Source organism: Chanodichthys erythropterus, chromosome 4, assembly GCF_024489055.1.
Source record: "Chanodichthys erythropterus isolate Z2021 chromosome 4, ASM2448905v1, whole genome shotgun sequence".
Classification (NCBI taxonomy): Eukaryota; Metazoa; Chordata; class Actinopteri; order Cypriniformes; family Xenocyprididae; genus Chanodichthys; species Chanodichthys erythropterus.
The window spans coordinates 35,412,619-35,426,003 of record NC_090224.1 but is presented as its reverse complement, the minus strand read 5'-3'; the positions used below and the strand labels follow the sequence as shown (position 1 = coordinate 35,426,003).

Sequence of the window (13,385 nt, the reverse complement as noted above, 5' to 3'; positions counted from 1 at the left end):
GGCACTGCGAACAGCAAAGGACACAAGTGTACGTCGATATCAGGGTTGCCAGGGTTTCACAACAAAACCCACCCAATTGTTACTCAAAACTAGGCCATTCGCATAAAAATCTCTGATTTGGCGGGTCTCCCCTGGTAAAATTCACATTCCAGGGACTAAATATCATGTTATTTGGGGATGCTTCAACACCCGGACATGAAAAACAACCCACGGCAACAGTGTTAAAGTAACCCAATTCCGAGGGAAAACCGCGGACTTGGCAACACTGGTCAATATATCATTTTACAGAAAGTGAAATGCAAACGTAAATCACATACACATTTAGAAGAAACCATACACTGTAAATGAGACAAATCACATTTATGTTTGTATTGAAGATTGTAACGGTCACCCAGATTAGGGGTTATGAATGACAAAATTAGTGCTGGGCAACGATTAAATATTTTAATCGCGATTAATCGCATGATTTTTCTGATTAATCGCAGCATGCGCACAATTCAATAATGAAATCAAGATTAGTGTATTGCGTAATTTTATTCTTGCAAAGTACTGCTGTATGAACAAAAATGCAATAGAGAATATGAACCGACGTCACACCTCGTTGCATGCCGGGGCGGCGCCGCCATTTTGACAGGATCGCCCTCTATTACTCGTACTTAAATTAATAGGATTCTTGCTTACCTTTTGTTTTGTTTCTGCCATTAAGTGGAACGTTAACATTTTTAATGGTATCGTTTGCAGTGAATAGAAGCTATTTTATCGCATCGCATGATCATTTTATTTATTTTTATTTTTTTCACTGAATTTTGTAGAATTTCGTTTACAGTGTTGATCTGTTTACCGTGTCGCACGCTGGACGCTCACTGCTGCTTCAGCCATCGTATGAATATCATCGTATGAATATCCAAATAAATCTATGTAATTAACACACTGAGAAAAGTCGATTCATTTATTTGATGGAAACGTTTAAATGATGCTTAAACGAGCATATTGAGTAGGCCTACTTGTCATTGTAATTCCCCTTTTCCATGATCACAGATGAGGAGAATCAGAGATTATGGGTCAAATTCAGCGGACAGACGGACACGAACACACTGTATTTTTATATTTATTTTAACAAATGACAACCACACTAAGCTACCTTTATAAAACCGTTATGAAGAAAATATATAAAATGCTTGCATTTTAAGTGATACTGAAAGTTTATATTTTGGTGTCATCCGTTTTTCTGCATATGTGCTTTATTTGTAAATAGAATTTGGTCTCTTTAATATCAGTCTAAGTGCATTAAGCGTTTTCTTGAGATGACATGAGAGGAAACCGTTTAAGATATAAACGTGCTGCATTCATATTTTGGGCTCATTTGTGTATCTCCACACATGCTTTAATAAACATGTACAGAATTGTTGGTCACATGAAGTGTTTGTTAAGCATTTGAATGTCCCCGTCATGTTCTGCTAATTCACGAGTGCAGTGAGAGTCAGACTCGCGAAGGTAATGTTAATTATTAAACCAAACGAAATCAAAACGTTCAAAAACACTTAGCAATGTGATTCTTTTATTGAGTGATAAGCAGTGGGTACCTTTTTCCATTTTTCTGTCCGCACCAGATATTTTCTTTTTCGCGCTGTAGCTCTCTTAGGCACACAACAAGTGCTTTCATTGGTTGAGACGCGTGATGACGCTCATCCCAAGCAGCCAGTAGCCTATTGATAAACATCCCACCCCTCCTGTGACCCATGGTTTGTGTTGTATTCGGTTGTAGTCTATCTATGTGTATTCAAACGCAGTGAGCAAAGGACTTTCAAAATAAAAAGTACGTTAACGCGCGATAAACTAATTGTCGGCGTTAATTAATTAATGTGTTAACGCGATAAAAATGCGTTAACTTGCCCAGCCCTAGACAAAATATATAATTAATCTAATATATATATATATATATATATATATATATATATATATATATATATATATATATATATATATATATATATATATATATATATATATATATATATATATTATTAATATAATTATTTATTTTAATATCATTTATTTTAAAGATATTATGTCTTCTAGAACTATATATGTTATATTTGCTGCCCAAAGTGTTTATTTCATGATGTTGCAAGGCACTCAAAACAAATGTTGTCAATTGTAGGGAGTAGTGAACATTACGTAGGGTCACTGTGAATTTAAATGCAACTTTTTTAATCCTTTAAATGTATATAGTGGTGCAGGGATGAGGCATTTTTGTAGGCCAAAACCCAAAACTAATTAGCATTTTAGCACTTCAGGTTCCATCGTCCCAAAGTCAATGTGTTTTTTGAGTGGGTTAAATTGCTCAAAACACTTTCATGTTTTATTCTATGACATAAAACACATCAGTATTACCCAACTCCTGTTTTTTTTTTGTTTTTTTTAAGCTGTAATGTGTCTTGAAAAAGTGCCAAGTGGCTAAATGGGACTACAGAGGCTGTCGCAGACATTAACAAGTACAAGTAAACTCAATCCGCTTTTACAGCCTTGTTGTGCTTATAATCATGCTCTTATAAACTATTCTAACGCAAACTTTAAGGGAAAATGCTTTTTAGATAAAAACTGAAAGTTGTCGGAAGCTTAGTGATGGTGGCGTTGAAGTCATGCGACCGTGGTGTAGTTTGTTTACTTCTGCCGATTGTATTTAGGCTTCAAAATTCATAAAAGCTGTGTTCATTTGTGAAGATGATCTTGATGGGAAAAAAATGTGTGTCATAAACTTTTGTTGATCACAGATCTTGTTTTTTGCGATAATCCAAGAGCCTATGGAAAAATCCTGTTGGGTTTTTGTTAAGGGATCCAGTGTGATGCTAGCTTTCGGGTTGGCCTACAAATTTATGTCATCCCTGCATCGCTCTTGTACTGATTCTTTTCATTCTTTCTTCCACAGCCAAGCCAAATGAAGGCACCAATTCTCTGAGCAGTGACTCTGGACTCTCCAGCTCCTCCCAGTGGACTGGAGGACAAGCCTCTGGCCTCGCAATCAGCTACAGCTCTGAGGAGCATACCCAGCTCCACAGAGTTACTCCTGGGCCCAGAATGGAGGAGGAACAACCTTCTCTTGACATCCCGAGACATGACCCTATAGCCGGTCAAGCTGCATTTGATCATTCCAGACATTTAAACGGCGAAGCTCTGTTCATAGAGCGGGAGACGGACATTATAGATGATGACGACGACATCACCACCCCTAATGCTGCTGTTTCAGACTCTAAAGACACGCTGTCTTCAAAGGAATTATCTGGTTTGTCTTCAGGTGAATGTCAGACCTCCATCCAATCAGATGATTGTCAAAGTAACGCTCCTCCTGCCACATTTAGAGATGATGTGAGTTCCTCAAACGCGCTCATACACTCTATAGTACCTGCTGGATATCAGACGCATATATGGGTGAAACAGCAGCAGACGGTGTCGCAGTCCACCTCTAACACATACACTCCATCAGACAAACACAAGAAGGAGATGGAGCTCCACAGAGGTGCAAGCAAACCTTCATTACCAGACAATGGCTTTCCAGAGGCGCATTCAGAGCCAGACAAGGACGATGAGTTTGCAACACTGGCTTTGGATGTAGATCAATCAATCGAACAGCTCAATCAGCTGATCCTGGACCTCGACCCTGACTTTGAGCCAATCCCTACACAAGCAAGGAGTCACATGACCCGCTCAGCCTCCCTTCACACCAATGGAAAGACGCACTCAGGTGGAAGGGCCAAATCCCACCAATCAGGTAAGAGCAAATCCTGATACATTCACCAATCCTAAATCCATTTATTGATTCCAGCTGACCAGCAGTCCACCAAAAACAGTTCCAGTTAGATAAATTAATTTGCGACAGCTACTTTAGATGGTCTAGTGCAGTGGATGTTATATTTGTTTTTTTCTAAACAAACCAATTGCAGTCTGTCAGTTTATATCAGATACTTTAATTTTATTGTACTATAAAATCAATTGAATATCTAATACAAAAGTTACTGTAAAGAGACATCATAACACATCCAACAAAATGGTGTTTATTTTATATAAACTACATTTCAAAAGAAGATATATATCATTAAATTGATCAAAAGTGACATTTAAAATATTACAAAAGATTTTTATTTCAAATAAACGCTGTTATTTTAAACTTTCTTTTCATCAAATAACCATGGAAAAAGTTTTTTGAGCATCAAATTATCATATTAGAATGATTTCTGAAGGATCATGTGTAATGATGCTGAAAACTTTAAAATGTAATATTATTTCACAATATTACTCCATTTATTGTATTTTTAATCAAATAAACACAACCTTGGTGAGACTCACTTTCAAATTCTTTCAAAAACATATACAATTTTATAGACCCCAAACTTTTGAATGGTAGTGTGTATACATGTAAGCATATATATTACCATCACATTTCAAATATATATGTAATTTTGTTGCTTTCAGTGAGATTTTTGCATGGTTCACTGGTTAATTTCTGAGCCTGCAGTCTAGTGACTTTGAATTGATGTTTCCATTGAGGTTTCTATTGGCAGGGGCCTAATTTATGTTAATAAATGCACACAAGTAACATACAATGGGTCTCTATGTGCAGCTCCTGACAGGTTTGCTAAAGAAAATAAAGTCCTGCCTTTCATTTCTCTCTCTCTCTCTGTGTGTGTGTGTGTGTGTGTGTGTGTGTGTGTGTGTGTGTGTGTGTGTGTGTGTGTGTGTGTGTGTGTGTAAGCGTGACTGTGTTTGAATATATAAACATCCAGGTCTAGTATGGAGTGCTTGCATCCTGTAAATGTGACCTCTGAGCTGCCTTTTTGTTTAAAATTTGACATAATCATATTTCTAGTGGTGTAATAAAACTGCCCTTGACAATTATTTAGTGACTTCCTAATTATGTTATATTGACTGCAGCTCTTTACTAAACACATCTATGATGCAGTCTGCATAAACTCAATACTCTGGCTCGCTCCTTTGACCCTAAGCAGACTGAACGGCTCTTGTTGCTTTTGAAGTGTGTCCCCTGCCTAGCATGCATCCCTTTTCTACTCTTTTATAAGATCCTAAGATCCTTTCGGCAGGATCAGCTCATGTCAGAGCAGCTCTGGCACCTGGAATGGAGAGTCCTTGAGTTGAGTCGTGAATTCATCCTGATGAACAGAAATCTATGCATGGTGTTATTATTACTGTAGTATGTCACCAGATATATGCCCTGTGGGGTGTGTGTGTGTGTGTGTGTGTGTGTGTGTGTGTGTGTGTGTGTGTGTGTGTGTGTGTGTGTGTGTGTGTGTGTGTGTGTGTGTGTGTGTGTGTGTGTGTGTGTGTGTGTGTGTGTGTGTGTGTGTGTGTGTGTGTGTGTGTTTGAATACACATGGTGTAAGGGCTGAGGAATGCTTTTGAAGCGAGCGTATCCTGACACACAAAACATGTTGTCTTTCCCCATCGTTGAGTCTTGAGGATTTTTACAGTGATAGTTAACAGAGCTTGTACTGCTGACCATTTGTAATCAATTATTACCATGTTTTATAGTCATTTTGTTTAAACCTGAAAATAATCAAAAAGTTTAGGATTAAAAAGATTCAATAACCAAGAAATGTTATGTAAAATGAATAAGATTTAAGATTCTGGACTGTCACTTATGGAATAAGCAAATTTGCGTTATTGATCATGTCATTTTTTTGTACAGACGTTCAGGTGTTTTTTGCTTCCACTGAAGCTCAAGATGCACTCTGGATTTCAGATAGTTCTGGAGAAGATTATGCATCAATTTTTATTTTCATACAGCGTTCATTTGGTGCTATTTTTAAAGCAAAAGACAGAAATTAAAAATATATCTTATGAAATTTAACTTTTTCATAATACAGTTATGGGATAATACAATTCATATTGGAAGTTGTAAAAAAGAAAAACAAGCATTTTCATTAGCCTCATAAATCCACTTGTATATACACCATTTTATTTTGTATACAAAAAATATCATGTATATATGCAGTTACCTATTTATTTATTTATTTATTTATTTAATAATATTTTTTATTTAAATATGTATTTAATTGTATTTATTTAATATTAATTAAATACTTATTTAATAATGATTTACTCATTTCTTTTATCTATATTTAATATTTATTTATTTATTTATGAAATATATTTTATTTTATTTTATTTTGAAGTGTTTTTGTGGAATGTATTTTATTACAGCCCTGAAGTAAATGGCTCTTGTTTATTAAGGTCATAAACTTCTCCTCATGGATCTTATCAAAACAAGCATTGCATCAGAACATGCTATTTTGGGTCATGCTGTTTAAAACACTTTAACTTTGTTTGATGTTGTTAGAAAATCTTGAATGAGAGTGAGATTTAAGGCTGAATGGCTGGTCACAGTCAAATGTGAACTACCATTCAGTGAATGAATGCCTACTAAATACCTCTCTCTTTCTGTGTCTCTCTCTGTACAGGTTGGAGACAGAAACAGCTCAGTGATGTCTCTGAATACTCTGTGCTGCGGAGTACTGGTGGTGATCGAACCCAGAATATTCAGAGATTTGCCTTTGACACACCATCTCTGGTATAAATATACACATATTTATACCTGCACAATTACCTCGTAAATGTGTAGCCTCAAAACGTAAAACATTATTAACTGGATTAACATTAACATTATTAACACATTTTAACTGGATACTGATTAAATTGCTCACCAACCCTGTGTAAACTTCTGCCCAGTCAAATAAATACAAGTTAAACTTGTATTGAACCTGGAACATTCCTACAACAATACCTTGTGTGTTTTTGTCTGTTCCAGAGAGGTCTACATCACACTGACACTGTTGACTTTGGTGACCTCCCTCCAGAGATTGACAGCCCATTGTGGGTAGGCCTTAATCAAGTCCCGCCCACACCAGCATTTCCTGTGACACCCCCCACTCCATATGGTAAGGCTGACACAGTGTTTAATGTTTGTTATGTGAGTTTGTGAGGCATGTGAAGCCTTTCACAGTCTTACTACCCTCTGCTCATGTAATCTTTTTTAATATGGTCTTTTTAAAGACATCATAGCAACCTTGTGTGGTCACTTATGAAAACATCCCATGGTATTTAGACATATAGTACTATAGTAATACCTTTACCATGATGGTAATTTACCATTATTTCTTTGAAATATCATGGTATATGATTATTACTATGGTATATATCATATCATATATATGACCTAATAATACAATACAATTGTGCTTTCCAGCAAATAAGTTAAACAATATAAATAATTACATACACAGATACATTAAAACCTGTGAACTCTGCTCAGATGTAAAAGCAATAATAAAAAGATATGCAATTTAAAGGCATCCTCTGTTGGAGGAAATTTAAAGGTGCCCTAGAACTTTTTTTAAAAAGATGTAATATAAGTCTAAGGTGTCTCCTGAATGTGTCTGTGAAGTTTCAGCTCAAAATACCCCATAGATTTTTTTAAATTAATTTTTTAACTGCCTATTTTGGGGCATAATTAGAAATGAGCCGATTCAGGGTGTGTGGCCCTTTAAATCTCGTGCTCCACGCCCCAAGCGCTCACGCTTGCCTTAAACAATATAAAAAAAGTTCAAACAGCTAATATAACCCTCAAAATGGATCTTTACAAAGTGTTCGTCATGTGGCATGTCTAATCGCGTAAGTACAGTGTTTATTTTGATGTTTACATTTGATTCTGAATGAGTTTGATAGTGCTCTGTGGCTAAAGCTAACATTACACACTGTTGGAGAGATTTATAAAGAATGAAGTTGTGTTTATGAATTATACAGACTGCAAGTGTTTAATAATGAAAATAGTGACGGCTCATGTCTCCTTGAATACAGTAAGAAACGATGGTAACTTTAACCACATTTAACAATACATTAGCAACATGCTAACGAAACATTTAGAAAGACAATTTACAAATATCACTAAAAATATCATGGATCATGTCAGTTATTATTGCTCCATCTGCCATTTTTCGCTGTTATTCTTGTTTGCTTACCTAGTCTGATGATTCAGCTGTGCACAGATCCAGACATCCTGCCCTTGTTTAATGCCTTGAACACATGAGCTGGCATATGCAAATATTGGGGGCGTACATTAATGATCCCAACTGTTACGTAACAGTCGGTGTTATGTTGAGATTCGCCTGTTTTCTGAGGTCTTTTAAACAAATGAGATTTACATAAGAAAGAGGAAACAATGGAGTTTGAAACTCATTGTATGTCATTTCCATGTACTGAACTCTTGTTATTTAACTATGCTGAGGTAAATTCAAGTCGAGTCTAGGGCACCTTTAATATGCAATAGAAGAGGATTCCTTTATCAGCGAGCAACAACAGAAAGGGACAAATTTTAATCTATTTTTATGAACTAGAGCACCATATAGTTAGATGACCTACATTTTCTAGCATTTTGTTGAAAAATCAAGAGATCAGAAGTATATTGAGGTGCAATGCCATTAAAAACTTTAAACAAAGAAAAAGAATCTTAAACTAAGTTAAATTTAATAGGCAATTGATGTTTTTTGTATGGGTCAGAAGCCTGGCTTCATGCATGAATGACGGTAACCAAGTCTTTAGTAGAAAAAATCGATTTCACTTTGGAGATAAGTCAGTAGAAGCCAGCCTTAACAACACTTATCAAGTACCAATCTAGAATAACACCCAGGTTCTTAACACAATTAGAAACGCTTAGCAAAGTAGAGGGTAGCCTACTTATAGTCTCCTCAGTAGCAGAAGGAGATCCAAAAACAACATACTGTCTTATAAGGGTGCTTTCACTCCTGAGTGTTTGTTTCAGAACCTGGTGCATTTTCTCCCCTGGTTCAGTTCGTTTAGGCATACTGTATGTGAACATGGCAATCACACTCGGATCCGCACCAAAACATTTGCTCCGAGATCAATTGAACGAGGTGGTCTCAGTCCGATTGCAAACAAACTCTGGGCCGTTTCGCTTGAGATGTGAAAGCAATCCAACCCACTAGGTGCATTATAATATTTGATATAATGTTTGGATGTGTCTTGACACAGTTAGCCTAGACACTGCTGGGAGATCCAGAGAGAGCGTGTTTCAATTTACCTCAGTATTAATATGAATGTAGTATATAATTTAAAAGCTGGAATGATGGCTATATTTGTATACTTTTTGCGTGTCGCGACAGTTACAAATAAAGCCACAATAGCTAAGCTCATGGAGCGAACTTGTTGATGGATGACTTAGGGGAAACTCTGACCAATAAGAGGACAGTTTTACTCACATGTGATTTGCTTAAACACATTTTGGTACGCTTTGAAATGTCACCTTGTGAAAGCGAAACGAACCAAGAAGAAAATGCAACATTGTAACAAATGAAGTCCCTGTTTTGGAATAAAACAAACAATCTATAGGTGTGAAAACACCCTTAGTGTTAAGATGGCAAAATGACTGGCAACTAGGCTTTAACCTCACCTAAGCAATGTACTAGTGAACAAAACAATTGAGACTCACTTGGATCAAGTGGAATATATAGTTGTGTATCATCAACATATATATATGTTACAAAGTGTTGCGAAAAATAGAGCTTAATGGACACACATACAGTGACAATAAAATTGGTCCCAGTATAGAACCCTGTGGCACAACACTACTTAATGTGCTTAATTGTCACTTTCTCCTCACAGGGAAGAGTGCACATGACTTCACCCCTTCAAGACCTGGTTCTCAAACCAATAGACACTACATGAGCTCTCCAATATGGCAAGGTAATCAGCTGCATCCTTATGCTACTTCCTTTTACTGCTATCTGCATCTACATGAGAATGGTGCAGATATCGTTTTGTGTATGTCTTTGGTCAGTTCAAGGAAAACATGTATTTTGCTCAAATTTGACCTTTCAAATCGGTCCCCTGTAGCAAAGTTTGTCTTTCTGCTGTCACAAAATCTGTGCTGCTCAAAATAACTCTGCAACAGGATGTGACCCTCTGGGTCAGGATGCATACTTCCTGTAACCTGGCCATTCAGTGCTTTGGGAACTTGGAACTGGGTGCTTGGAATTAAGCCCAAGTTACACTTCAGTTTTGACACAAACGCTTACAGTGTGCAAACACACAGCCTTTCAAAGTACATTCCATTCATATTGTGCACAAACACAGATGCTCTCGACACGTGCACTAGAAAGTTTCATCCTTGTCCATTGTTTGCATTTATCTTCAGAAGTTAGAGTGATAAAAATGTATTTGTACTAATTTAATCTAGAGTTACAGTAGATAGTTGTTGTTGTTGTTGTTGTTGTTGTTGTTGTTCTGTCTCATCCGTTTCTTTTTTCACTGTGAAACAACAGCCGGGTTAGTGTTTCCACCTTTGTCAATCAACTGAGCACAAAAAAAATTCAAGGTACATATAGCTAAACGTATGCAGTCATGCTGATGACGAAATGTGTACTCGGTGTAGACATACTGTAGCATACGCGTAAACAAAGGTAGGTAGAGTATTCAAAAACTAGTACTTATAGAAATATTTACTCGAGTAAAAGTAATAATCTTAATATTTACTTGACTAAGAGTAAAAAAAAAAAGCAGTGAGTGATGAGTGATTCATTTGTGAATGGGGCATCGCTCATGCCCTCAAAAAAAGAAATAGGGGATATAGGGTATAGTTGAAATAGGGTGATGTTCACATACACACATTTCTTAACATGTACTGCAAAATAATGTAATGAGAGGAATATCATCCAGTGTAATGAAGTTAAGTTTTTATTTATTTATTTATTTATTTTTATTAAAAATAAAAGTACCCATATTTAAATCTACTCTTAAAGATGCAATTTTTCCAAAAAATGTACTCAAGTAAATGTAACGGAGTAAATATACTTCGTTACTACTCACCTTTTCATGTAAAAACTGTAAATGTCACTTTAACAAATGTTATTCTGTAAATATATTCTTGATTTCTTTATTTACCTGTCAACTCTATATTTGTTAAACCTATGTAAATAAACAAACAAACAAAAAAAAACTGAAATATTAATTATAATCGAAAATAACATCACTTTCACAAAAACTCAGAAAAAGATTCATATAGCACTCATAAAAAAATATTTTATCAGTCAGTTATGTAACTTTTAAAAAGGGAAGTACTATTGCCTGATTACATCTTAATGAGGAGGCACAGGAAAATGGGAATAAAGATAACTGTATTATGTTACATTTATATTACAACATACCTCACAAATTTGGATTTTTGTTGCCACTTTTTATATTATATATTTTACTTTTTACCAGATGAATAACATTAAAATAAATGCAGCTACAGACAGTAAACATAGCAATAAATGTTTTTACAATTAAATAAAAAATAAGTCAGATTATTTGTCTTATAGACCAATTTTGGTCATTACCAGATTTCTTAGTATTTTAAATAAATAAAAAATAATAATAAAAACAATAAAGTGATTATGAAATCAATTTAATTATACAATGTTTATCACGTCCGGCCTTCAGCAAGTTGGCCTAGAGGATGGAGGAATGGGGGGATGTTGTAAATTTTAATTTCCTGATGTGGGAAGATTTGCAGGTTATGTAACTTCATTCCATTTATGTTTTAGTGTCTAAATAAACAGGAGAAAATAGAAGCTCTCATAGCCAAACTCTCACTGACAGACAAATGCAAATATTTACACAGACGTTAGAGGGGGAAGGAAGGGAAAAGCACTGCCCCTTTAAATGGATTTATGTGCTACTGTGGCTGAGGTCACATTAGGGATGATACAGTCTGATAAATGGGGAACAGGATTTTTTTTTTACTTTTTTTTTTTTTTATAGCTAACTAAATATGATTTTTTTTTTTTTTAGTAATTTAATTAAGATATAAGGATAATTTTAGCCATGAATTTTGACCATTATTTAAGAGATTTTTTCCTTTGTGTTCTTGTGTTGTTTAGAAAATGTTATTTAGATATTTATCTTTATATGTTTCATTGATGAATACGTTTTTTAAAAGTGTAAAAAACATAATTGAGATATAATTAATTTTGAAACTTTATTAAGTGTTAACAATGAGATTATGTTGTTTTTATGATCAATTAACACTGCTTTCGTTATTTCTTTACAAGATGGACACAATTTGTCACCAAAAAACATTTTGGTTTTACCGAATGACACTTTTGGTTATACCGAATGAGGATATTTTCAAACAATGCTAACTGGCTGATATCTAGCTAGCTAGCAAAAGTACAATCAAACATTTGATATTTAGTACAAGTTTTTAAAATATTACAACATTTTCCATGTTTTATAGCGGTTATACTGAATGACCTGATGTTTCGGGACATGCGTATGAGCAAGTGAAAACAAATAGTTAAATTAGAGTTAGTTACTTTGCTTCACGACCATGTGGTCCTTTGCAGGTGTCTGAATAATGGCACATCATGTCACATGAAACTCACCACATGACTTGATCCAAAATGGTCCCTTTATATTGGTTACTCCGAATTACATTAATGAAATTATTTTTATTTTACATTCTTTCTCTTAACAAAGCAACGACTTCTACAATAATTTTAATACTGTTTTGCACTATGTTGAGATATGATGTTAAAAAAATAGTGTCAGAAAAAAAAAATATATATATATACATTTATTACATTAAGATATTTTAATCACAAATGAAATGGCTGTATTGGCCTTTTCACAGTTAAACCGAATGACCAAAATATAAATAAAACCTTCTGGATTAAATAAAACAGATCTAGTTGTACTACTTTACATAATTTGGATGTCATATCTTTGTTTTTTATTATTATTAAGGCCTTTGGACAAAAACATGTCTCATACACACTACTGTTCAAAATGTTTTTTGTTTTGTTTTTGTTTTTTGTTTTTTAATGTTTAAAAGTCTTTTATGCTCAACAAAGCTGCATTTACTTTATTAAAATACCCTAAAACAGGATTCATTTTTTTCATGATTATTTCATGAATAGAAAGTACATAAAGTTTCAGTTATTTAAAAAAAAGAAATCTTTTTTTAGAGTGTATAAATCTTCACAGTGTCTTTTGATCAATTCAATGCATCCTTGCTGAATAATTCTTACTGACACAATTAGACTTATGCCGATATTCGGTAATGCGATAAACCGCGATAATGAATATTCACGATATTGTAATCGTCGGCACTTCAGAATACCGTAAATATTTATATTTACAACATGCCCTAATGATTAGAAATGTTCTGATTATTTGTTATTGTTCAGTAAAACTTACAGCTTCATTAGTTAACATGTTAATTCATTATCACTAAACTGACAATAAAATACTTATAAAGTATTAATTATTATTAATTAATGTTAATTTCTTAGTTACTATTTAATAACATTACTAAA

General features: G+C 34.6%; 1 protein-coding gene across 1 annotated transcript in view; it reads left to right on the top strand.

Annotated features, from left to right (window-relative positions):
* The window catches only part of tns3.2 (tensin 3, tandem duplicate 2), a 65,553-nt gene that overhangs the window by 24,544 nt on the left and 27,624 nt on the right, over positions 1 to 13,385 (top strand). The window contains exons 14-17 of the mRNA XM_067384833.1: positions 2,930 to 3,769; positions 6,474 to 6,583; positions 6,821 to 6,950; positions 9,691 to 9,771. Coding sequence (XP_067240934.1) covers positions 2,930 to 3,769; positions 6,474 to 6,583; positions 6,821 to 6,950; positions 9,691 to 9,771 — 1,161 coding nt within the window. The remainder of the gene's footprint in view (positions 1 to 2,929; positions 3,770 to 6,473; positions 6,584 to 6,820; positions 6,951 to 9,690; positions 9,772 to 13,385) is intronic.